This window comes from Cervus canadensis, chromosome 1 (genome assembly GCF_019320065.1).
Source record: "Cervus canadensis isolate Bull #8, Minnesota chromosome 1, ASM1932006v1, whole genome shotgun sequence".
NCBI lineage: Eukaryota > Metazoa > Chordata > Mammalia > Artiodactyla > Cervidae > Cervus > Cervus canadensis.
The window spans coordinates 36,074,408-36,100,419 of NC_057386.1; the positions used below are offsets into that span (position 1 = coordinate 36,074,408).

The 26,012-nt window shown below is 53.3% G+C and overlaps 3 protein-coding genes across 4 annotated transcripts; 1 reads left to right on the forward strand and 2 right to left on the reverse strand.

Moving 5' to 3' along the window:
* Positions 1 to 180: 180 nt before the first annotated feature.
* On the reverse strand, positions 181 to 1,233 carry EMC6 (ER membrane protein complex subunit 6). Its single transcript, XM_043477827.1, has 2 exons — positions 928 to 1,233; positions 181 to 750 (listed from the first exon to the last, which is right to left on the reverse strand). The coding sequence occupies exon 2, from the start codon at positions 702 to 704 to the stop codon at positions 372 to 374; it is 333 nt and encodes a 110-aa protein (XP_043333762.1). The 5' UTR covers positions 705 to 750; positions 928 to 1,233; the 3' UTR covers positions 181 to 371.
* On the forward strand, positions 1,205 to 6,263 carry TAX1BP3 (Tax1 binding protein 3). The gene is made up of 4 exons (XM_043477811.1): positions 1,205 to 1,343; positions 4,410 to 4,529; positions 4,949 to 5,026; positions 5,300 to 6,263. The coding sequence occupies exons 1-4, from the start codon at positions 1,305 to 1,307 to the stop codon at positions 5,435 to 5,437; spliced, it is 375 nt and encodes a 124-aa protein (XP_043333746.1). The 5' UTR covers positions 1,205 to 1,304; the 3' UTR covers positions 5,438 to 6,263.
* CTNS (cystinosin, lysosomal cystine transporter) lies at positions 1,442 to 25,998 on the reverse strand. Of its 2 annotated transcripts, XM_043477788.1 has the most exons (12): positions 25,641 to 25,998; positions 22,673 to 22,752; positions 18,863 to 18,941; positions 16,152 to 16,236; positions 13,879 to 13,982; positions 13,630 to 13,761; positions 12,310 to 12,409; positions 12,101 to 12,220; positions 10,870 to 11,040; positions 9,117 to 9,234; positions 8,439 to 8,553; positions 7,174 to 8,081 (listed from the first exon to the last, which is right to left on the reverse strand). In XM_043477788.1, the coding sequence occupies exons 1-12, from the start codon at positions 25,667 to 25,669 to the stop codon at positions 8,033 to 8,035; spliced, it is 1,182 nt and encodes a 393-aa protein (XP_043333723.1). In that variant the 5' UTR covers positions 25,670 to 25,998; the 3' UTR covers positions 7,174 to 8,032. The 2 variants fall into 2 exon arrangements, with proteins under 2 accessions (XP_043333725.1, XP_043333723.1); XM_043477790.1 differs by lacking the exons at positions 7,174 to 8,081; positions 8,439 to 8,553 and adding an exon at positions 1,442 to 2,445.
* Between the last annotated feature and the right edge of the window lie 14 nt (positions 25,999 to 26,012).

The window sequence follows — 26,012 nt, forward strand, 5'->3', positions numbered from 1 at the left end:
CAGGGTCGCAAAGAGTCGGACATGACTGAGCGACTTCACTTCACTTCATCCTCTCTCTGGGTGGCCTATGCGTAAATGTAAGGAATCAAGATAGAAAGCTGAGGCCCAGTCCCAGTTCTCCCGGATTCTGCACCCCTGACAGCCAGGGGCTATGCGACAGGGGAGGGAAAAAACTCCACAAAGGGTCTCACGCTTCATTTAATCTGAAGAACTGTACAGGCTCTTCGTCTTCAGATATAAATTATTTATAACGTTACAGAACAAGCAGCGATTCCAACAATTTAAAAACTAGGTAAATCTACCCGGTGTTAATTTCTGGCAACAGTCCTCCCGATCTGTGTTTTTTAAAAAAAGTCATCCCTGCCCCCGTTTCAGTAGACGTGCACCATGCCGTAGAGAAATGTCCAGAACAGGACGTAGGTGAAGAGGCCTCCGATGAGGCCCCCTGTAAAGAGAGGTCTTCGCGACTTAAAATATTTGTTCCACCTCCTTCCCGCCTTGAGAATTAAAAGCAGGGAGAGCAAGATGGAGGCGAGCAGGTAGAAGATGAAGCCGTAGAGGCCGGTGAGGCCGAGGATGCCGGCCGTGGCCCCCGACAGAGCCGACACCGAGGTCCGGCAGTAATCCAGGACGGCGGCGTTGCCCCGCACAGCGGCCTCGCTGATGAACGGCGGCCCTTCCCGCTTGGCCACCACAGCGGCCATCGCACCCTCCCGGGCTCAGCCTGATTTCTCGTGGAGCAACGCGGGGCTGTGGAGAGAACCAAGTTACAAGTGGCGCCCAGAGCATGGCGAGTTTGGGTTCACGCCGCCCCTCCCCCTGGGGCCGCCGAGACCCCGCACCCCTCGATCGAAAGACGCTGAGAAGGTTGAGAGCTCGGGGTCCCGGCGGTACATCTACATTTCCCGCCCAGACTCGCTCAGTTACCTGGAACCCAGCCGCGGACGCGGTCACTCGACGTTCCCTCAGAAAGCCTCGGGTATGGATCCCCGCAACGCCATCTTGCGCTGGAGGATGCTGGGACAGCCCAGGCTGCGCAGGCGCCTGGACCCCGTGCCAGCCTTCCGACTCATGCGCAGTGGTAGCCCCGCGTACGCTCCACAGTCCCCTGATTTTCTGCGCACACGCCGTGACTTCCGAAAGCCGAACAGCGCTCCGGTCGGTGATTGGCCGGAGACTTCATAACTATTCATAAGGGGGCGGGCCTGGTTGGGCCGCCTTTGTTAACCGAGAGAGGGCGCGGCCGCGGGTATTTTCGCTGAGGGCTTCTCTAAGCTACGCTTGGCTACCAGATTGGGGTCGAGATGTCCTACGTCCCGGGCCAGCCTGTCACCGCCGTGGTGGTGAGTGCGCTCGCGCGGGCTCCTCCTCGTCTTGGCTTCCCCCCACTTTGCAGATAGGTAAACTGACACCCCAAACAGGTTGACAGAGCGTCGAGCGGGGCTCTTGCAAACTTGCAGCCAGAGCTCCGATTCCCACTCTACCTGAGCCGAGCCACGGTCTTCCCCAGCCATGCAACAGAAGTGCCTGGGACCCAGAAACCTCCTGAAGAGCCAGAATCCAGGCCAGACCCCGCGTATTACCGCCGCCGCGTTGGACTTTTCTCAGCCAGCCGGGGGCAGGGAAGATTGTGGAGAAAGGCTCCGGCTGTGGAAGTCTAGGAAAGCGCCTCTTTCCTGGATCTGTGTCCCCAGCTGGGCAGCTGCGAGGGGCGGGCGCCGACCCCGACGTCTGAGTCGCAGCCTCTGGAATGAGGAAGTGCTTCCTCCGCTCTAGCCGGCGCCGCCGCCCAGAGGGAGGCTTGGGGGTGGAGGTGGCCGGGGCCAGCGTAGCAGCCAGACCCTCACCCCTCCTGTGCAGGCTTTCCTACTCGGACCCACCGCCGCCCGGGCCAGAGTGAAGGTTCATGCAACGGGCTCGATCCTGATCGATCTTTCTCTGGATTCCCAGCCCTTGGGGCAAAGTCCAGGCCCCCTAGCTGGCACCTGGGGCCTGAGGAGAACTTTTGGGGTCCGCTCAGACCCTACTCTCCTCCCTTGGCTTGTCTCGGGTGCCAAGTACCATTAGAATAGGTAAAGGCAGGCGGGGACATTAGAGCCAGATATTAAAGCCACAGCCGAATGGGACCTGCAGGCCCCACTCTGTGGCTGAGGTGGGGAAACTGAGACCTAGAGAGAAGTCTGGTCATGCCTAGTTGTGCAAAGAAGCCCTCAGAAAGGAACCAGGTCGCTGAGAAGAAATGCCTTCTGGGCAGGGAACGGGTTGGGTGGAAGTCCCGGTGCTGGTGACTCCTGCAGTCAGGTGGTGTGACCAGGGAGCCACTGATAAAGCTGACATTTGAGGGTGAGTTTAGAGCACCAGCTCCAGCCTGGGCTGGACCTGTTGACAGCAGTCCTCAGCTTCACCTTGGCTGCACCAGCCTGCTTCTTCAGCTCTCTAGCTGCCCTAAAGAGAAGGGGTCAAGTTTGCTCCTTAGTTGGCAAAAAAAAAAAATGGGTGCAGGTGGGGAACCAGAGAGGGGCAGTAACCTGCCTGACCTCGCCCAGCAAATCAGTGACAGTACCTTATCTCCCAGTCTTAGAGCCTGTACTTTTTTCTGACCTTGGAGTGTGTCAAAGGTGTGCAAAGGTGTTTGTCAGAGGAGGTGGAGGTGGGGCCGGAGGAGTGCACACGTTTGGGCACGAGGACGTAGGTCCAGTGGGCTGCAGGTGTCATGCTTCCTACAACCCCTCTCTCACATATCATGGCTGGTCCCCGGGCCTTCCTTAAAGCTTTAGGACCTTGACCTTCCAATTCTTCTCATACTAGGAACATGTCTGAACACAGTGGGTGGGGTCTGGCCTCTCCCTCTTGTGTCTTGGATCGAGGATGGGGTGGAAGAAGCTCCTCCCTACCCCGTGCCCTCTCCCATGTAGTGAACATTTTGGCTTCTCCTCTGAACTCTGGCTTCGTAGGCTGGTCTGCTTTCTGGACCCCTGCCTGGAGCGCTCCTGGCTCTCCAGCTCAACATGCTCCTTCCCCTCTGGGGTCCCCATCTGGGAGGTGGTTGTGTTCAGCCAGGCCAGGTGGCCGGCCCGGTGCTTCCCTTGATGCTTTTCTGCCACAAGTAGACTGGAGTCTGTTTTTCATTTTATTTTAAATTTGGCTGTGCCTGGTCTTAGTTGCAACATGTGGGCTCTTAATTGTGACCTGCAGGATCTAGTTTCCTGACCAGGTATCAAACCTGGACCCCCTGCATTGAGAGTGAGGAGTTTTAACCACTGGGCCACCAGCGAAGTCCCTGGAATCTGTGGATCTCTTTCTTAGTGGCTCATGTCCCCTGGCCTCCATATCCCACCTTGGTGAGACATCTGTTCCCCTTCTGCCTGAGTGGTCGTTCTAGTGTCAAATCTGACTACGATCTACCATCACCCAGCCTTCCCCAACTCCTAAGAGCTCCAGTGGGCCCAGAATCAAGATCAGGTGGCCAAACTCCTGGTCAGTCCCAAGGCCTGGTGCAAATGGTACCTCCCTCTGAAGCCCCTCTGGTCCAGATCCAGTCACCTTTTGCTTTGTTTTTTTTCTCTTTCTGTTAAGACTCAACTTTGGAGGTGGGGCTGTCTGGTTTGGCTCCCAGCATCTGGTGACCGGAGGTGCCTGCTGAGGACTTTGAAAGAAGCTTGGCACAGATGGGAACTCCCAACCTTAGAGTATGGTGGGAGAGCTCTAGATCCCTCCTCTGCCTCCTGCACTGCACAAGTCAGGGCCTGAGGCTTAGGGAGATGCCCCCTCCCTCCTGTCCTCCTCAGCCTTCTTGATCTGGGCTCAGCCTCATTTCACCTCCCAGTTCCGGTCCTGCACTGTACACTCTGGTCTCGTGGACATGTATCCACAGCACCTTCAAGCCTCTGCTACTGTTCCTTTGGCCAGGACAACCCTTCCTCCTTTCTGTGCAAGTCCAGTCTCTGCTTTTCCCGAGCATCTCCTGGCTTGCCCTGGACAGGGCTGGCTCAGCAATCTGAACTGGCTCAGGCAGGTGCCTGAATTTTCTTTTTTCAGGGCCTGACCACTCCTGCCCTGTGTGGTTCCTCCCTTAGGACACAGGAGCCCATCCAGAGCAGCCACAGCAGCCTGGCTTTTGGGCCAGGAGGGGCTTAACATGTGTGAGGAAGGCTGGTGCCTGAGGCAGAGGAAGCTGGGAGAGGTTAGGACGGAGAGTTGTGGGGGTGACTGGTGTGTCTGAGTTCTGAGTCTCAACCCCCCAGCCTCCCAGCCTGGTGACCAGCTAGATTCCTGCAAGAGGCCCTGGGTCCTGCCCCCAGGGCATGGCTCCGAGCCTACCCAGCCGCCTGAGGCTGCTGCAGGGGTCACAGACCCCATTTGCTCTCCATACCCACTCATCCCCAACTCGTTTTTTTAATCTTTGCCAGCAAAGAGTTGAAATTCACAAGCTGCGTCAAGGTGAGAACTTAATTCTGGGCTTCAGCATTGGAGGTGGAATTGACCAGGATCCCTCCCAGAACCCTTTCTCAGAAGATAAGACGGACAAGGTGAGCTGGACTAGGATCTGGGGACCTCTCTGTGGGGCACAGAGGCCTGAGACAGTGGGCTCTTTGCTTCCTGGGCCTTTGCGGAAGGAGCAGACCTCATCTCTCTCAAATGGTCCTCTTTTAAGAAGGTCCAAGAAAAAAAAAAAAAAAGGAATGTCCAAGAAATGATCTGGTGGGAGTAAGTAGGGATGGGGTGGGGGAGAATAGGCCTCCCAGCACTAGGAAGGCCTGCTCAGACGGAGCCCAGGTGGCCAGCAGGGGTTGGAGTGTCTGTGGGGCTTCCCTACTTCCCCCTTGGCTGTCTTAGCATGGGCTGAGTGTGGGATAGATGGCTAGGAGTATGCTCTACTGGGCTTTGCTCTATGGCTGGGAGGCCAGTCCAGTGACCCCAGGGATTGACGTGGGCTGCCTCTTCCCAGGGCATTTACGTCACACGGGTATCCGAAGGAGGCCCCGCGGAAATTGCTGGGCTGCAGATCGGGGACAAGATCATGCAGGTAACCAGTGTCCCGAAGGAGGAAAACAAGGCTTGGGCTGGAGGGTGTAAAGCCCTCGGGGGTGGTGGGGCTGCCCCTGCCTACCTCCCTGGGCACCTGGGAGATGCACCGAAGTAGTTTAGAAGCCTGTGCTGGATCCCTCTTGTGTGTGTGTGTGCATGTGCCCAGCCCAGGGACATCAGCTTGGGCGACCCAGGCCCCCCAGAGCCTGTCCTGTTTTCAGACCCCAGAAAGCAGTGACCTGAAGCGGGCTGTGTTCTCTCCCTGGGCCAGGTGAACGGCTGGGACATGACCATGGTCACACACGACCAGGCCCGGAAGCGCCTCACCAAGCGCTCGGAGGAGGTGGTGCGTCTGCTGGTGACACGGCAGTCGCTGCAGAAGGCCGTCCAGCAGTCCATGCTGTCCTAGCAGCTGCCAGGGTCCCTGACTCGAGCCTGGCTGCCCTTTGTACAGTGACACCACGTCCATGCTCTGTCTGTCTCTCGTCCTGGCTTCTGCTCATTGCTGGATCCCTGCTCAGAAGGGCAAGAGCAGATCCCTGGCCCGGCCTGATCCCCTCTCCCACCACTGGCCCAAGGCTCTGGGACCATCTCTTCCCCTTGGATGCTGAGGACTGGTAACAGGGCCTGGAGCCGAGTCACAGTCAGTCTGCAGTGACCAGTCTCAGCCCTCAGCCCCTGCTGCCTAGCCACAGTAGTGCCCAGGCCATCAGGGGCCCCACTTCCTGATAGCACCTCGTAGCTGAGATGCACAGGGCTTGGCCCTGCCCCCGTTTCTCAGCTCCGCAATGTCTGTGCCCCATGCTTTCCCCTGCATTCCTTAGAGGGGACTCGATTCACTGCCAGAGACACTACGATGGTCTGCCTGGATGGAAGCCACGCAGGCTCTTAAGTCACCCATTTCACCCCCACTCCCCAAGGGGCGCTGGCCTCCCCCAGGGTTCACCTGCTTACAGGATTTAGACGAGGGTAACATTTCAGGGCAGTTTTCAGGATTGCCATTTTTCTCTATGCCTGTGGGTTTAACTTTTATATTTTTTTAATCACAGCTTTGATACAAAGTGTTTTTTATCTCACTCTTTAGAGGTGCCAGTTCAACTTTGGAATTTAAGCTTACTAATTCACACGTGGGAGCTACTCTTAGTGAGGGCACTGGCCTGACTTTGGTTACTGTGGAAATGGGGCAGTGGGAAGCTGCCCTGCATCCTGTGCCCAATAAACAGTGCTGGAATTCATTCATCAGGGGTCTTTGCTGAGACAGTGGGGAGGGCTACTTGGTGAACTGTCAGAGGGCTTTGGCCATGGATGAAGCCCATCTATTCCCAAACCCACTGATGCTGTACTGGGCCAGGGCTGCTCTGTGGGAATGTCTGAGAGTCCCTTCACTGGAACTGGACCAGGGAGACCCCCACTACCCTTGTGTAACCTAGCCTCAGCTCTCATTGGCAAGGGGCCTCATGGACACCAAGGACAGACATATATCCCATAAGACATTAGAGAACTCATTTTATCCATGCCAGGGACACAGGCTGTGGTTTGATGGGATGGGAGTGAGCTGGGGGGCACTGTGCCCTCTGCCTGGCCCAGGACTGGTTGCAATACTGGCTCTGGGAGTTGCTGCCACTCATGGACCCACCTAGCCCAGGCAAGTCAGATTTTTGCAATCTCCCATCTTTAAAGAGTGTTACCCAACCACACGCTGGGTGGCCCAAATAAATCAGGCATGTGGGCTTGGTCAGGCTGCACTTTCTGCTTTAGAGAAACAAGTTCCTAAATTCCTTGATACTTAGTATGGCAGGCTAGAGGAAGAATCTGGAAGATTTATCACCCCCCTCCCCTGCCTCTTCTCCCACATACCCTTAAAGAACGCATCCAGCCCTTGCTTATGGCCACACAGCTGGACTGCCATGCCCTTGGTCATGCAGATGGTCCCTCTGGGACCAGCCTGGCCCTGAGCATCCAACAGTGCCACCCAGCAGGGCTCCCCGGTGACACACCAGGTTGGCACACAGCCATTTCGGGATCGGTGAACTTCAAAATGCCACGCGTTTCTATACAGTGGAATGACAGGCCGTCTCCCTGAGCCCTAAGGACTTGGTTCAGAAGCCAACACACCTGCCTCCTGCATCTGGCAAATGCTCAGTGTGCAGAGAGGAAACGAACCAGGTTTAATTGAGGACAGAAGCCCCTCGTTCATCTCATGGATCGACAAGCTCGAGGCATGGACAAGGCACATCCACCTCCCCTCCTGCCACAGGCAGGACGACTGCTTGGGGTGGGAAGGGAGGGGCTCTGGGGTCAGGCGGGGCCCACAAGGAGTGTGTGAGGTGGTCTCAAGTCCTTTGAGGCTCTGGAACAGCCACAAGTTGGTGAGTCTCAGGTTGGAGTCTGGGAAAGTGAGGGAAGGGGGCTGCTCTCACCACTTGGCAGGTCTAACATGCCTCTAAGGCACAGACTGGTGTGTGTCTATGTGTGTATGTGTGTGTCCTGTCCTCCAAACTCGGTAAGGAGCGCGTGTGGGGCCCGAATATGGGAAAGTGGAGGTAGGCAGAGGCAGAAGAAAGTAAGCCACTCACTTCCAAAGCATCCCTCTGAAAAATTCCAAATGGCTCGTTAGTGTGATAAAGATCCGGAGAGAGCTGGATGTGAGCTCGGTTCCGAACCAACCTGTTGGGCACCTCAAGGTTTGGAAATACTGGTTCTTTACAAGAGCCTGGCTGGGGCCACCTGGATGTAGGATGAGTGTCCGCACAGGGAGTGCTCAGAGAACGCAGCCTTCAGAGGAGGCGCCCCAAGGCCTAACCCCAAAGTCCTAGCCCCTCTGCCACCAACACCAGCATCTCCGGGTCTATCGGGCACAACACTGGCTGCTCTGTCTCTGAACACAGCAGTGGCAGCAAGGCTCCCTTGACTCTCCCAGCTGCCAGGTCAGTCCTTCAAGCCGCTCCCAGAAACACTGGTTGCTTGGGTGGTGGGGCAAGGCCTTCAGCTCCAAGCTCAGTGCTCAGTCCTGCCTGGGACGGCTGCCAGAAGCCCTGTGTGCTGCCTGAAGCCTTAAAGAAAACAGAGATGCGGCATCAAGATGCAGGAGGGCCAGGCGCCAGACTGGAAAGGCCCGGGGCAACAGACCTCTGGGGAGACCAGGAGGGGCCGCCAGCTGTCAATCTCTGCACACAGTCTAGGTGCCTATCCCAGAGGGAGGGTCCTCCCTGGCCTGGGAGAGTCCAGGATGAAGGCAGGCTGGTTCAAGTTTAAGGCATCTGGCCTTGAGGAAGAGAGTGCTTCTCCGCATGGAGCCAGCCCAGCTCTCCAGACCGCTTCTCCAGCCTTCCTGATGGAAACTTCCCCACCAGGGCCTGGGCCTGGGCTCTTTCCACTGGTTCCCGGGGAGCTAGTTCAGCTGGTCATACCCTGGTTTCTTTCTGTACAAGCAGAAGTGCTGGATGAAGAAGACAACATCGAAGATGATGGAGAAGATGCCGAGGCCAAATTTGGTTGGGTCTCCGAAGATCAGTGTCCACTGGTCTGTAAACAGCCAGAGGGGATGGGATGGGTTGTGGTTTTAGGTTGGCCGCTGCTCAAACAGCACGCGGGGCTCCATGGTGGAGTGGGGGTTCCCTCCTCTGCCCAGGAAACCACAAATCCTCTAGCTGCCAAATCCCCTAGGCAAGGGACTTCCCCGGTCAGTTCAGTGATTAAGAAGCCACCTTCCAATGCAGGGAATGTGGATTCAACCCCTGGTTAGGGAACTAAGATCACAGTCTGCCAGGCTCCTCTTTGTCCATGGGATTTCCCAGGCAAGAATACTGGAGTGGGTGACCATTTCCTCCTCCAGGGGGTCGTCCCCACCCAGGGATCAAACCCAGGGCTCCTACAATGCGGGCTGATATTTTATCATTGCCCCACCTGGGAAGGCCACAAACGGACAGCCAAGTAAATTTAGAAATGCCCCCTCCCTGAACCTCACCCAGGAGCCTGGGACTGGCTAGGATTCCAGAGTGGGGGAGGGGTGGTTCCCAGGAAGCCCCGCCCCCACCGCCCGGCACCTCCAGCCATCCAGGTGGGCGGCAGCCTGCTGGCTGACTCACCGTTGTTGTAGGACTGCAGGAACATCTGGAGGAGGCTGAAGCTGCCCCCAGTGAAGTCCAGAAGCACGTTGCCAATGCTCCAGCCCTCGGTGCTTTTGTAGTGAAAGTTCATGTAGGCCTGGGCCAGACAGACAGAGGGCAGTGAGGGGGCTGAGCGGCGGCCTCTTGCACCCTGTGACTATGTCCAAACAAGAGTGGCTCTCATGCCTCCCACTCCTGTTTGGACCTCAGCCCCCAAAACACAATGACCTTTGGACTCGGAGCTGCAGGCACAGTCTGGGCGGGTCCTGGAGTCTCCTCTGTGAGCCAAGCGGACAGAGCTCTCCTCTCCCCCTCCCAAACTCCCCACTCCAGCCAGGGGGATGGGGGGAGGAAGAGGGGTGTGTGTGGATGCTCTCTCTCCATCTTCATCCTTCTGTATATCCTGGCTTTCAGGCAACTCTGATTTGTTTCTTCTCACCTTCAAATGGAGATTCTCCCCAAACTCAGCCAGGACTTCATGTTGGGCTTATGAACACAGCCTGGGAGGTCTGATGACCTAGTTTGGAATCCCAGCTCCACCATGGGAGCTGTGTTACCTTGGGAGAGTGACTTGAATTCTCCTAGCCTTAGTTTTCCCACCTATAGCGTGGACTTCACTCCTTCCCCAGCCCTGCTGAGGCTCTAGGGCTTCCACCTTGGGCTTCCCAGGTCCAGTCCACTTGGACATCACTCCTCTTCCAGGTCCTCTCCCAGCAGCCACCTGTCAGGCCCCCTTCTTGGCCTCTCCCACTAACCTTCATGCTTGCTGCCACCTCTCCAGTCCCGGATGGTCCCAGACATCTCCAACTCAGGCTCCTGCCTCGCAGGTTTCCCAGGCCCAAGCCTTCCCACACTCAGGACTGAGGCCCTACTTCCCCCAGGCCCTTCCCCTACTCTGAAGCCTCCTTCCCAAGCCCCCTGGGCCCCGATCCCACCTTCCTAGCTTCACACTGCTCCACCAGCAAGGCCTCCTCCGACAGTGCCTTTGTGCAGAATGCACTGGCCCGGAGTGGCCCCTCCCCCAGTCCATGGAACTGAGTCCTGCTGATCCTTAAGGGTATGGCTCTGTTTCCATGCCCTCCAGGGGACTGGCCCTGACTCTGGCCAAAACGTTCTCCTTCTTGAGTCCCTGGAACAAAAGGTTCCCTGTGCTGGGGAAGCGAGTTAAATGAGGCCCCAGATTCATGAGTAGAGCCTGTGGTTGTCAGTTCTTTCATACCTGAACTGGTTCTAGGCCATTCTGGCTGTGGCGGAAGCTGTGTGTGACTCTCAGTCCCTGACTCTGAGTAGGACTGTCTTGAGCACTCGAGGGAGGGTGTGAGGGCCCACAGGGAGGACCCTGGGTGCTGGTGGGCTGCCTCCTCCCAGCTCATCTCCCCAGTATCCTCAGGGACATCAGTTGATGGTCATGGGCAGCGGTGGTAGGGCGGTGGGCAAGATTGAAGTCATCAGAAAGGTGGCAGAGGAGAGAGACGAGAGTGATCTACATGACCCCTGACTCTCAGAGCTGAGCGTGAGTCAGAGAAGTGCCACCAACTTCCCCATGGGATTCCTGGGCCCGGGAAAGAGCAGGCAGAGGTCACAGCTGGCTTGGTGTGATGTCCCACTCCTGCTGGGCTCGCTGGCCTCCTCCTAGTAGCTTTCCAACCCATATCTCCTCGCCCCAGTCAGAAGCTGCCCCCAAGAGATCCGTGTCCCTCTCATGCTAACAGCGGGCAGACCTCGGAGGTACCTGTGGAAAATACTTGACCAGCGTCACTGCCAGCTTGATGTAGGAGAAGCAGAAGAGAAACTGCAGCCAGGTGGTTGCCCCGACCGCAGCCATGATCAGGGCGATGAGCGTGAAGAGCCAGGAGAGGACCAGGAAGCTGATGGCTGGCCAGGACACACGCTGGGTGCCTCGCTGGGGATCAGAAGCAGGGCGGGGGGGAAGGGAGGGACATGGGTGGGGTGGGGGTGGGGTGCGGAGAGCCCAGTACCACCCACACCTTGTCACTATCAGAGCCTCTGGTTCCATCCTTCTTGGACTTAGCAGAGCCCTTTTGCTTCTTGCTTGCATGCTGCAGAACTGGGTCCCTCTCAGAACCCACCAGCAGTGAGGGATGCAAGGACCTGGCCCCCAACACGTTGGAGGCCTGGCACTTCACCCCAGCCCAGGCTCCTTCGGCCACCCGAGGGAGCCTGCTCAACTCTGGAATCTCTCCCCCACCTGTGTACCATTCCCCAAAGCAGGCCTCCCTCATATAACTTTCTCAGCAAAGGGTAAAAAAATCCAGAAGGTTCGTGAAGGTCGGGGCCGAGCAACCCTGGCTGACCTTGCAGGTGGGAAGAGAACTCCTCAGGGGAAGTGGTGTACCCACAGGGCAGTGAAAGAGAACAGTGACATCAGCGATGCCCTGAAACACGCACTAACACCGTTCTTCCCTGCTGAGACAGTGGATGGTGGTCCTCCAGCGACATAGCTGTGCCCAGGCTCCCAGCTCTGCCCTCCAGGGCCCCCCTCCTGTTCCCTCCACAGCCATCCTGGCCACACCCACCTGCTCACGGTTCCTCTAGCTGTACCCTGGGCTTCACAGGTCTGTCCCCCTGCAGGGGTGGTCCACCCTGGCCTTCTTCCCCGTCACCACGGAACATTATTCATCCCATGGACCACAATTCAGCGCCCTCCATCCCCCTCCTCCCTGCTGAGTCGTGGGGCCCACAAACTGCCCGTGTTCTCCCTGCCTGCTCAGCTCTCAGCCTGCTGGGTCGTCACTGCCTCCCTCTGTGTCCCTCACCGCAGACCTGGGGGCGCCCGAGGGTTTGGGCTCACAGGGCCCAGCATGGGGTCTGGTCTATGACCCAGGAAGCAGATGTGAGTGGACGGACACATTTCCCTTCTGGGGGCTTCCGTGTCTTGTGGAAAAGGGCAGGTGGGGGCTCGGGCGGCACAGGCTGCAGCAGGGGCCGGGGTCGCCGCTCACCTCATACAGGAGGCATTGCGCTATGACGACCAGGGTGAGGGCGACCGCGTGCAGGCTGAAGAAGACGTCATTACTGTCCACGGGGTTCACGCCGTTGGGGTATTTGAGAAGAAACTGCTCCTGGGTGGGGGTGGGGAGAAGCTGGGGGGTGAGGGGCAGCCTGGCCACCGGCCAGCTTGGTAGGACTGCGGGGGTGGGCAGGACTGTACCTTGATGGAGGATACCCAGAAGAGGCCGATGTTGAACACGCTGTAGGCCACGAACCCCATCAGGTTGAGGGCCACAAAGTCGAAGCTCAGACCCACAACACTGGGGGAGAGGGGTGGGGAGACAAAGCAGGGTGGGGGGTGAGACTGGGGGCCGCTGGGGCCTGGAGGGCACAGAGCTCCCAGCACCTCGGGAGGAGGGCCTGGCTCCCCAAGGAGAGCACAGTCCTCAGTCCCTCTCCACGCCCACCCCATGCCATCTGACCCCCTCCTCCTCCTGGGACTGTCTGGAGGCCTCCGGCAGAGATGAAGTGCCTCCCACCAGCTCAGCAGCCCCTCAGAGGCCCATGTGCCTTGTTGGCCTCATGCCTGAAGCCTGGGTCTTTAAAATCAAGGTGGGCCAACTTTCTTCTCCAACTTGACACGAACTCCCCCAGGGCTGCAGGGACCAGGAGCACAGCGGCTGTGGGTGAACCCCCCTACCTAGCCCCTTCTCCATCTCAACTGAGAAGCCCCATTTGGTTGCTTTCAGAGAGTGGGGCTGAACTGGGCAAGAGACCAAATGCCCAGCACTGCAGCTCTTACGTGGGCTCTTAGAACTTTCACATCAGACCCCTTTTAAGAAAGGGCAGGGATGCTCGCTTCGGCAGCACATACACTAATGAGAGAACAGCATCGAAACATGTATATTATCAAGTGTGAAACAGATCGCCAGCCCAGGTTGGATGCATGAGACAAGTGCTCGAGGCTGGAGCACTGAGATGACCCAGAGGGATGGGATGGGGAGGGAGATGGGAGGGGGGTTCAGGATGGGGAACACATGTAAATCCATGGCTGATTCATGTCAATGTATGGCAAAAACCACTACAATACTGTAAAGTAATTAGCCTCCAATTAATAAAAATAAATGGGAAAAAAAAAAAAAAAAAGGGCAGGGGCTTCCCTGGTAGTACAGTGGATGAGGATCTGCCGGCCAATACAGGGGACATGGATTCGATCCCTGGTCCAGGAAGATTCCACATGCCAAGGAGTGACTAAGCTCATGTGCCACAACTGCTGAAGACAGTTCTAGAGCCTGTGCTCAGCAACAGGAGAAGCCTGAGCACTAAAACAGAGTAGCTCCCACTTGCTGCAAACAGAGAGAAGCCCATGTGCAGCAACAAAGACCCAGTGCAACCAAAATAAATAAAATAAAAAAGGCAGGGGTGGGTAGGAAGACAGAAGAGCAGAGGGATAGGTCGGAACCCAGGCTGCCTACAGCTTCATTGGAATGCTCCTCCTACTGGCCCCAGGTGAACCTGCTTGTAAAGCTCCGTGGGTTACCTTTTCCGCCTCCAGTTGGTGATCACCTGAGGGTAGAAGGAGACTGACCAGGCCACAAAGTAGATCCAGCCGATCACCTGGTTGATGATGCTGACGACATTGCTGTGGATCACCAAGAAGCGTATCCTTGGGCTAGAGAGGACATGGGGACCGGGATGAGCTGGGGCTGGGTGTCTGGAGGAAACCCCTCACACTGGCACCGGCTCCCTTCTCATCCTTTAGGGCCCACACCGGCGGAGGCCAACCTACCTGGTCTGGTTGGAGTGATTTCCATGCAGATAAGCGGTAACTTGTCCAACACTTTGAGATGTCACTCGAAAAGAGGTATTTGTTGTTCCGGGAGGCACCACTACCTGTTAGAAAACTGAATCAGGTCCAGAGCCCCGTAGTTATTGGGATCTTAGTGAACGTCCAGTTCCAAGCTATTTGCTAGGGAATGGAGGGACAGGTCACACAAGCCCCTGCCTTCTAGGAGCTTCCTAATAGGAGGGAGAAATATTGGGCCAATCAGCTAACCGGAATTCCCCCTACTCCAGTGTTAGACTTTATGAGCAGAAGGGCCCTCCCCTGGCTTATTTCTGAGGGAAGGTGGGAGAGCTCTCTTCCTCTCACTAGGTATTTTATTTTGGACAAGTTATTTGAGCTCTGATCTCAGTTGACCTCAGTTTGCTCATCTGTAAAAGGGAATAACACAAGAGTCTACCTTACAGGGTTGCTCTGAACGACGTGATGTCCATAAAGCTTATGGCACCGACACAGCAAGTGGTGAACTGTTTACCATCACTACTACCCTACGATGACTGCTATTAACTCGACTTCCTTTACTGTGGATGGCTTTTCCAGATCCACAGAGGGATGTTTGCCCCACGCCCAGCCTGGCTGCCAAGAGACAAACCAGAAGAGGTGCAACACATCAGACACTGCAGGGAGAACACCTTTACTCTCATTTCTGTCCAATCTTCATCGAAAGCTCTGCTCGGCCTGCCTGTAGTATCTGACCTCCCCATCATGCCTCCTGCTGCTCTCGAATTCTGAGTGAGGCAGCGAGCAGGATGAGACCTTCACTGGATCACACTGTCCCCCTACTCCCATCTCTCTGTTCCCTGGATTGTGCCCGGGCCCCACCTTCCACCCATGTCGTGGGCACCATGAAGATGTGGCTCACTGGCTTGCAGTGGCTTCTTCAGGGACCCTTGAACATGTCTTTCGGCTCATAACCCCTGAAATCAGGGGGCTTTGGTAGGACAGTTGAAATGGTGCAAGTGGCTGCTGCAAAGCCTGGGATCCAATTTGTGGCCAGTGTGTTGTGAGCTTCATTTTCATGAAGCATACTGCTCTTGGCTCTTTTATTTTCCTATCTTCATCAATTCTTACTTTTAGCAGGTTTTGCTGGCAACATTGTTTGTCTGTTTCTAAGTGGCCACCAAGTCCCTTCTGGAACTAGGCATCTGCCCTGTATCTGATCATGTGTCAATACTGTTGGCTTGCTCAGGGGCTCAGAGCATATTTGCAGCCTATTTCTACAACCACTCAGGGCCTCCTGCTGAGCCTCAGGGCTACCGCTTCATTCCTGTGTTTATCTTCTTTCCTGTGTTTATCTTCTTTCCTGTGTTTATCTCTCATCTGTTTTTTTCCCCTCCCTACTGATTTTTTTTTTTTAAACTAAGTTGACTGGTAATTGGCTCAAATCCTCATAAGGTGGAAGCAGTGTTTATTAAAAGATTAATGTATAAAGGCTATAAATAGTTATTATTATTATGCCAGACAGCCTCTGGCACTGGTTTTTCCAGACACTCAACCAATGGAATCCCAAAAGGGAGCTTTGCAAACTTTAATGTGGACTCAAATCACCTGGGGACTCTTACTCATATGCAGATTTTTAATCAGTAGGTCTGTGATGGGGCATTTCTGAAAGGTTCAAAGGGGGAAAGGTAGATTAGGAGTCTGGGATTAACATGCACACAGTATTGTATTATATATAAAATATATAACCAACCAGGGCCTACTATATAACACAGGGAACTATATTCAATATTTTGTAATAACCTATAAGGGAAAAGGATCTGAAAAAGAATATATATAAGAGAATATATCTTTGTGTGTATATATAACAATCACTTTGCTGTACATATACCTGAAACTAGCACAACATTGTAAATCAACTATACTTCCATTAAAAATAAAATTAAAAAAAAGTTTTAGAGCAGAGACAATGCTGCTGACCCATGGATGCTCTTTGAGGAGCAAGGTCTTAAAAAAAACCATCTTAAGAATTTCTTCTACATTCTCAGAATCATTTCTGCCTCATATTTTTTGCCATCATTTTAATAATTCCATCTTGATGCATAAAACATCCATTGTCAAAGAGACTAACAAAGCCCCAAATCAGAGATTTCTAGAATAACAAGTCAGGGGCAGCCCCCGGTATAAAAACAAGGTGGCCTACTTCCACAAGCACTTAGTCAAAATGTGGTTTGTTATCTAGTCATTTTCTACCCATTCTGTTAAGATTCATTACTTACTTCATCAGGGAGCTGAAGGATAGTAACGTTTTTTGAACGAAATGTGATTTCAAAAGTTATCACCAAGGTTGCATTTAAAGGGCACCTGTGGAGGACACAAATCTGGTTACTGCTGAGAAGCTGGACTCCTTGAGGTCTCAACCCACCCTCTGGATTTTGTGGTGGGCCTGGCATATCTCAGGCAATTAGGGTGACTTAGGGCTATGTGCTTAGCCCTGGGAGCTGGAGAGGTGGGGTCCCTTTGCCCAAGTGAGAACACAGCTAATGGGAAATAGTCTGTGAATGTCACACGAGGTGTTCAGAGGCCGACAGGACCATGGCATTTGCCCTCCTGGGAAAGACTTCCGAGAAGGGCCAGGCAGCGTCCCCAGAAAGTGGTGAGACATGTCTGAGTGGGAACAGCCTGTGGGGCTCAAGTCTGGGCTGAGGCCTGGAGTTAATCTGGAAGGGGGTGGGAAGCTGCTCAAGGATTCTGTGCTAAGGGGGATGATGTGTTCTATTTACAAGGTGTCAGTGTGCAGAAGTGGCAGCATCTGGGGATGGGATGCAGGTCTGTTAGGACGCCTTGGTCCCAAAGCTCTGGTTTAAGATCAGACATCCTAGGAGAGGCGAGGAAAAGGGAGAAGGGTAAAGAAGGGAAAAAAAAAAACAACAACTAGGGTTCCAGATCTTCATCTGGGGGCATCCTCACGGTTGGGAGGCACAAGCTGGGGAAAGCAGGGAAGGGTAAGGAGGAGGTGGGTTCTCTGGCACAATCTGGACTAGGTGGGCACCCTTGTGTGGGAACCAGCAGAGGGCAGCTGGAGAGACTCTCAGATGAGGCTGACTGGGAGCACTGCACAGTGGGATACACCCAAGGGAGCTGGCTGTCATCTGAGAAAGTGCTGCCAAGTGACTCAGCTCCTTCTCCCAACCTCCAATCAGTCAGTTCAGTCACTCAGTCATGTCCAACTCTTTGAGACCCCATGGACTGCAGCATACCAGGCCTCCCTGTCCATCACCAACTCCTGGAGCTTACTCAAACTTATGTCCATTGAGTAGGTGATGCCATCCAACCATCTCATCCTCGGTTGTCCCCTTCTCCTCCTGACTTTAATCTTCCCCAGCATCAGGGTCTTTTCCAATGAGTCCATTCTTCACATTAGGTGGCCAAAGTATTGGAGCTTCAGCTTCAGCATCAGTCCTTCCAATTAATATTCAGGGCTGATTTCCTTTAGGATGGACTGGTTGGATCTCCTTGCAATCCAAGGGACTCTCAAGAGTCTTCTCCAACACCACAGTTCAAAAGCATCAATTCTTCGGTGCTCAGCTTTCTTTATAGTCCAACTCTCACATCCATACATGACTACTGGAAAAACAATAGCTTTGACTAGATGGACCCTTGTTAGCAAAGTAATGTCTCTGCTTTTTAATGTGCTGTCTAGGTTGGTCACAGCTTTTCTTCCAAGGAGCAAGCATCTTTTAATTTCATGGCTGCAGTCACCATCTGCAGTGATTTTGGAGCCCAAGAAAATAAAGTCTGTCACTGTTTTGATTGTTTCCCCATCTATTTGCCATGAAGTGATGGGACTGAATGCCATGATCTTCATTTTCTGAATGTTGAGTTTTAAGCCAACTTTTTCATTCTCCTCTTTCACTTTCATCAAGAGGCCCTTTAATTCTTCTTCACTGTCTGCCATAAAGGTGGTGTCATCTGTGTATATGAGGTTATTGATATTTCTCCCGGCAATCTTGATCCCAGCTTGTGCTTCATCCAACCTGGCATTTCACATGATGTACTTTGCATATAAGTTAAATAAGCAGGGTGACAATATACAGCCTTGACATACTCCTTTCCTGATTTGGAACCAGTCTGTTGCTCCATGTTCAGTTCTAACTGTTGCTTCCTGACCTCCAGATTTCTCAGGAGGCAGTCAGGTGGTCTTGTATTTCCATCTCTTTAAGAATTTTTCAGAGTTTGTTGTGATCCACACAGTCAAAGGTTTTGGCATAGTCAATAAAGCAGAAGTAGATGTTTTTCTGGAACGCTCTTGCTTTTTCAGGGATCCAACAGATGTTGGCAACTTGATCTCTGGATCCTCTGCCTTTTCTAAATCCAGCTTGAACATCTGGAAGTTCACGGTTCACATACTGTTGAAGCCTGTCTTGGAGAATTTTGAGCATTGCTTTGCTAGCGTGAGAGATGAGTGCAATTGTGCAGCAGTTTGAACATTCTTTGGCATTGCCTTTCTTTGGGATTGGAATGAAAACTGACCTTTTCCAGTCCTGTGGCCACTGCTGAGTTTTCCAGATTTGCTGGCATATTGATTGCAGCACTTTCACAGCATCATCTTTTAGGATTTGAAATAGCTCAACTGGAATTCCATCACCTCCACTAGCAATCTTCAGGACTCTCTTCAAATATTTAGAGCCCTGCAAAGGACTGCTTTGAAGTCCAGCATCAACTGCTGGTCACTCAAGGAGCTAAGAAAAAGGCTCATGTGTCTTCCCCCTCCCACCAGAAACAAGGTTTCATCAGTTGTTGGGGGGAGAGAGAGACCTTGGGACCTCGATCTGCAGCCCAGGGCCGCTGTCTTTCCCTGGCTTGTCTTACTGTGAAGAGGCAAGGGCATCACACTTAAAATATGAATATAGTGAGCAGGGGTCAGCCCTGACCCAGCTGTGGGGCAAAAGGGCTGGGCTGAGGACAGAGCTGGGCCTGGGAAACTTACGGGAGGGAGATGCTGACGCTGGTGGAGCTTCCGTTTTCCAGCTTCACGATGGGAGGTACAGAGAAGTCAACTGTTGACTCTGAAACAACCCAAATCAGTAACATGAGTCATTATGACTGCGAGCTCAGGCCCACGAGACACTGGGAGGAGGGGCCCTGACACTTGAACTTATGCTTCATAACCACCTCTACCCCCTAGGTGAAGATTCCTGAGGTTCTAAGAAGCTAAGTATGTGACTGACTGGGAAATGCCCTCTTTATGCACTTTCTCCTTCTGCTGCCAGAGACAGAGGGAGACACAGGCCTGACCAGGAGATGCTGAAGCTTATTCCTCCCCCACAGATGAGCTCTAATGGTCTGCAGGAGTCACCCAGAAATAGAAACCACGGAGCCCAAAAATTGGTCACAAAGGAATTCAGCCACAATCTGGGACTAGAACACGTGGGCTTAAACCACCTCTTCAGATGGAAAGCACAAGGGTTTCCTCTGTTCGTGGAGCTAAAACGGCTCTGCAGAACCAGTCCTGCCCCTTCCTGTAGTTTCAGAGAGACACCTGTGGCCCAGTTAACTTGTTTCTAAAGAACTGCCTTTGGTTCCCTGTAAAAGCCCAGCTCCACCCCATTCACTGATCCCCTTCTGGAGGCTGACCCTGCTGGGGACTTGGGGGAGACTGATGAACAACACAAGAGTTTCACTATGGGAGATTTCTTCTTGGCATTAAGATGTTAGCTCAGGAGGAGGTAGACAGACAGGCCTCTGGGGTGAAGGAGGAAGCAGGTCTGGGAGGCCAAACACTCCAGGGCAATTTGGGCACAGGAGTTACCACGGTCTTTTGGACTCTTCCTGGGTTCTCCAGGCAGCCCCGCCCCGTCCCTGCCCCCACCGCAGGTGTGTCTACTTCACTTCCCTCACCTGGGGGGCTTCAGGGTGACTCACAGCCTAAGGTGTGATTGCGAATCTAGACTGAGCCGGGAAGGGGGCCCACAGGGCAAAGCAGGTGCTCCATTTGAGGAACAAGGTTCCTTCCAGGGGCCGTGGCTGCAGGTGAGGCCCAGGTCTTCCCCTCCCCAGACCCCTCAAAGGCAGAAGATGAAGAAATGAAATTTTAGATGCTCAGGTTGGGAAGGAATTTAAAAGTTCCCTAATTTGACCTCCACTGTCTGAGCTCCTTCTCAATACTCCTTCCTGGCAGTTTCTCTTCCTCTGGTTGGACACCTGGGCCAGTGGCAGAGTCGGGGAGGGAGATGGGGAAGAGGCAGGGAAAAGGAAGAGTAAACTCATCTCCCACAAGGGAACTGGCCAGCTTGAAACTCACACTCTGGGGCCTGGCTCTGGGCCCTCTCAGACTCTATTTGAGTCACCTTCTCCCTGCCAGCCCCACATGTGGATGCAGATACAGGCTCTGTCCTCAAAGGACATCTTTTAGCCCAAGATGGGAGGCAGTTAGGAAGCTGGCATCATATAGTATCCTAGAAAAGCACGTTTTAGAGTCTGCCCCGGGGCAGAAGGCTCTGGATACCACATTGAGAGCGCTGAATCCTAACCACTAGACCACCAGGGAAGGTTGGATACCACATTGAAATAATCAAATGAGACTCCCTGAAGGCTCCTCCAAGAGCCTTTGCTTTTTAAAAACAAATCCTCATTGGCATCTCTCCCACTCCACACCGGCCACTGCCGCTCTCTAATTACTACACCAGTGAGAGGTGGGCAACGTGACGCCTACTGCAGACAGAAGAAAGCAGAGAATCCCAAGGGGGGAAGTGTGGTGTCCACACAGCTCAGAAATGGTAGAGGCAGGATGCAAACCTAGGGCGGCTTCCGGTCCAGGGCTCAGGTCCTTGCCAGTAGGTGGCAGCACTTCCAGATTCCGCCCACAGCCGGCAGGGGCGAAAACCACCACCGGTGAGTGAGCTCACCGTAGGTCCTCCCTGCTGTTCAGTCACTCAGTCCTGTCTGACTCTTTGCAACCTCATGGACTGCAGCACGCCAGGCTTCCCTGGCCTTCACCATCTCCTGGAGTTTGTTCAAAATCATGTCCACTGAGTCAATGATGACATCCAGCCATCTTATCCTGTCACCCCCTTCTCCTGCCCTCAATCTTCCCCAGCATCAGTCTTTTCCATTGAGTCAGCTTCCTGACCACTCCCCAAAGCAAAGACAGGCAGGGCAGAATGAAGTCAGAAGCCCAATTCTAGCTTCTTGATTTTATGGTGGTTTCTGACTTTTCCTTTATGACATTTAGGAAAAAAGACTCAGTGACACAATGCAGCAGGGGTCCCAGTCTCATTACTTTGTGGCTGTGTGACTTTGGGAGAGACTTCTACCCTCTCTGGGCCTGTTAGCCCTCTGTATAATCTAGTAGCAGCAGCTGAATTTTTTCTTCTTTCTGAGGGCAATGAATTAGCATGACTAATGGAACTTTATTTAAAGCAAGCCAAGGTGCATGCGTGCATACTTTTGGGCCTTAGTCCCAGAGAATATGACCCAGCAGGTCTGGAGTTGGGTCTCTGGCATCCATACTGAAGAACACCGGGCTCCACGGTGTTCTTTCTTTCTTGGAAGAAACCTCTTCTTTCTCGGAAATTGCTTCCCCACAAGCAATTCCCAACAAGTCACACCTTCCCCACAAGGTGTGACTGCAAAGTAACATGACTGATTGTTTAACAAACCTGGAAGAGCTGATCAGATGACCAGTGTTTGCTCAGAGACTCAAGAGCCCAAATGACTAGCAGTGGAACCACTGTGCGTAGCTCTTGGCAAGCTTCGGCAAGGGTTTGCATAGTTTGTGCAAGGTTAATTTGGAAACTTTGGTTGGGGGTTTTAAGATGTATTTGATTTTTTTTTTTTTTTGGCCACACTGTGAAGCTCATGGTATCTTAGTTCTCCAACTGGGTACTGAACCCAGGCACCTGGCTGTGAAAGCATGGAGTCCTAACCACCAGGGAACTCCCAAGATGGACTTTTTAAAAAATTATTTTCATTTATTTTTTGGCCTCATTGAGTGGCATGCAGGATCTTAGTCCCCCAACCAGAGATCGAACCCATGCCCCCTGTAATGGAAGTGTGGATTCTTAACCACTGAGCTGCCAGGGAAGTCCCTGTATTTGACTTTTGACAACAGCCAGGTGATCAAAATAATGGGTTTGATGTCCTTGGAGGATTTACACAGCTTTCACGGAAAGAATTTCAGCAATGTTTGGGCAATAGAAAATTGATGGTATGATACAGGCCTTTAAAGGGCCCCGCCCTAAGGTCACGCCTCACAAGGATACATAAACCCTGATATGTTTTCCAACAACCAGCCCAGATTCTGTAAGGCCCCTAGCCCTGCTGAGCCCAGTTCCTCTGTCTTTCTCTAAGGGAAGGGCTCTGTACTCTTACCAGGGGATGCTGGGCAGGCTCCTCAGGTGTTTTTGCTTGGCAGAACCGGGTAACAAGGTGGCCACCTCAGCTGCTTCTGCAGCATCTCCCAGGACCCATAAGTCCCTCTGTGAGGTCCATGGGGTGGAACACAAGCTCTTCTCTACAGACATTATCCCAGACTTTTGGAGCTCCACAGTTTGACATTGGTGGTACAGAAAAGGGAAGAGGGCCCCCAGGGCAGAAGGTCAATTATCTGTGAACCATCTGGCTCCCTGTAAAACTCCTGGACTCCAGACCTTGGTCTGTTCTGCTACCTGGGTGGCCACCTAGCCAAGGGGCAGGTGGACACATGCTGTCTGGATGGTCCCGAACCTTTGGCTGCAAACAATTAAGGAGGCTACTTCCTCCATTTCCCTCACAGCTGATAACCCATTTCTAGACTTACCACATTTCTCTATGAGCTGCAGGGGGAAAAGGATAAAAATAACCAGCCACCTCCTTATCATGTTCCTCGATTTCAATGAACTAGGAAGAAACACAAAGAGCAAGAGAAGTTCAGGTTAAAGTTGGATCTGCCTAGCAACAAGTGGACAACAAGTCACCTGGTACCATGCATGGACAGTTCATAAAGGACTTTCACTTCACACCTGTGACCTCACGGGCTCTGCATCACCAGCTTGGAGAAGAGGACCCCAGAGAGGATCTGTCTTTCTTTGATATGTGGGGAAATGGGCTCTGAGAGGCTCAGTGGGTTGTGTAAGGCCCTACCCTGAGGAAGTGGACAAATGCTGAATTTTTCCCTCTTCAACTGTTTTGTGCAACCTAGACAACAGAAAGAAAGATGCAGCTGTATTGGCTGGGGGTTCTTTTATTTTTCAGAAGATATTAAAACTGTAGTCAGATATTTGACTCCATGAACCTTTAAACTTTAAGGAAAATTTTTTTCTTTAAATAGCTTTATTTATTTATTTTTGGCTGTGCTGGGACTTCGCTGCTAGTTGCAGTGAGCGGGAGCTACTCTCTTGTTGCGGGGTGCGGGCTTCTCATTGTGGTGGCTTTTCTTGTTGTGGAGAACAGATTCTAGGGTGAGAGGGCTTTGGTAGTTGCACCATGTGGGCTCAACAGTTTCAATTCTTGAGCTCTAGGGCACAGGCTCAATAGCTGTGGTGCATGGGCTTAGTTGCTCTGCAGCATGTGGGGTCTTCCCGGATCAGGGATCAAACCCCTGTCTCCTGCATTGGCAGGCGAATTCTTTACCACTGAGCCCCCAGGGGAGCCCCAAACCTTAAGGAAATCAACTTTATTTCCTGTCCTGGGAGAAGCGTCTATAGGTTAATGCCACCAACAGACCCTTGATTAGGACTGTTTCATTTGACAGGTGTCACTTTTCTGGGACCAGCAGGGATCACTGACAAAGGGGACCTGGTGTGGAACAAACCCCAGATCAGTCCTGGAGCAGTTTATTAGTTAAGTGAAGATGGGTTGCTGTGTACCCATAACCCCCACGCATGAGAGGTGAACCAAAGGTCAAGATGGGGTAGATCAGCGTAAATATCCATAACTTGGTTTCTACATGCTGCTTCAGTGTACAGAACCTTCCACACCCATCTCCCCACTCTCTGGCCTCCTCTGGGCACCTTGTCCTTGGCCCTGTATCCCCATGCTCCCTTCTCCTCTGCTTTCTGTACCCTGACCTGCAGGAAATTGCTCTCTGGTCTACGTGGAATGACACCCCCCACCCCCACCCAACCTTTTCTTGCCACTTTCTGCTCTCCACACCTGCTGATGTCCTCAAGCTCAGGGTTTAGTCTGTTTCCCAGGGCAGATTCTGCATTTTCTTTGAGGACTCAGACGTGCAGAATCAGGCCTAACTGGCTCCTCCTTCATTCCACAGGAGTGGAATGTAGACTGAGGACCTCAAACTCTTGGACAACAAAAGTTCCTTGCTCCCAAAGGCTGACACATGTGGGAGGAAAGACATCAGGAGAGAGAGAGACCTTGAGAGATATGTGGCTGATTAAAATGTTTGAAAAAGATCAAGTTAATAATTACACAAAAACTCGTGTCTTCCAAATGCTACAAAGTATAAACGGAGAATCTCATCATGATAGGCTCTGTGTGACATGCCGCTCTTCCTATGTGAGTTCTATATTCCAGGCCTCCCCCAGATGCCACCTGCTTCAAGAAGTCTCCCACTCCCAATCCCCTCCCCGGGGCTTCCTGGGGTCAAGGGTCTCCTGAAGCAGCTCCACTTGGGCAGGTATCTGGTTAATCCTGTCGCCTGTTCCACCATCTGGAACTCCCTAGATCGTCTTCTCTTGGAGAAGTAATACAGAGAGTGACAAGGAATGTGTGTCCTAAAGAGTGACTGCACAGGTTTGAAGCCGAGCTCCCCATTTATTAGTTGGGCTACTTTGGGGCGTTACTTGACCTCCTCAAGCTCCAATTTCCTAAAGTGAAAACGGACAGTGGAAACTAAATCACAGGATGTAGATGAAAAATGAAGCACGATTTGTGGCCCCTTCATGCATGCATGCATGCGCGTTCACAGCTGTGTCTGACTCTTTGCCACCCCCATGGACTGTCTGTAGCCCGCCTGGCTCCTCTGTCCATGGGATTTCCCAGGCAAGAATACTGGAGTGGGTTGCCATTTCCTCCTCCAGGGGATCTTCCCCACCCAGGGACTGAACCCATATTTCCTGCATCTCCTGCAGTGGCAGGTGGATTCTTTACCACCAGCCACCTGGGAAGTCCATAGCCCTTTTATAAGCAGTATTAGCAATTTCAAGAGGGAGAGGCTGGTAAGAAAAAACGGTTGAGAAACAATGCTCTTAAGTATTGATAAATACAACCCTTGTTGAGGGCACTTAGCAAGCTCTCACAAGGCATACGTTGTTATTTTCCTCAATATTGTTGAAAGAGGCAGGGTCCAGTAGTCCTCGCTTCCTCCAGACTGAAAGCCTCGGAGAGCGGAGTCGGGTTTCGTTAGCCCCACTCGCCTTGGAACCCAGGCCGGTGCTCAGCACCTCAAAAAGAGTTCCTGAAGTGGTCTGTCCTCTCAGTGTCTCCCCTCTGGAAAGCCATCTGCAAACTGCCACCGGATTCAAGCGACAACTAAGCAGAAGGCGGGGAAAGAGCGCTAACCTGCACTGGAACGGAGCCTCCCAAACCACCTTGGCAGCCCGGTGTCCCCTGCCTCCGCTCGCTACTACCAGAGCCCTTCAACCCGGGGGCTGTCCGGTGCCGAGAGGCCGGGACTGGTGGGCGGTGAAGGAACCCTGGCGCGGCTGAGGGAGGCTGGATGCGCGGCAGGCTGCCCAGTTGACTTGCTGTGTCTCTGGACCTCAGCGGGTCCGCCTGGGAAATGAGGCGGGGAAGGCGGGGGAGGCTGTCGGGGCCGCGTCGGCTCTCACCTGAGGTCCTCTAGGCTCAGGGCACTCATCAGATAGAACGCGGCAGTCTTCTCGGACTGTACCCGCTTCCCGGGGCCGACTTGACATACTGTGGGGCTGGCCAGAAGTCACCTGACCCGAGCCGCCTGATTCGCGGACTACGGGCCTCGGCGCGATGCAACCTGGGAGCTGTAGTTTCCCCGGTTCGCAGTGCGACACCGGGGGGTTGGTAAGAAGCGGAGGGGCTCAGGCAACTTGGCAGGGTATATGGGAGGGCTAAGTCACTGTTAGGGCCACAGGGGCTCTCGAATCTTCTAGGGCCTGTCCGGGAACTCCGAGATACTTTGGAGAGCGAAGCTGAAGCCTCGGCCAACATTGCACACCCTGCCTTGC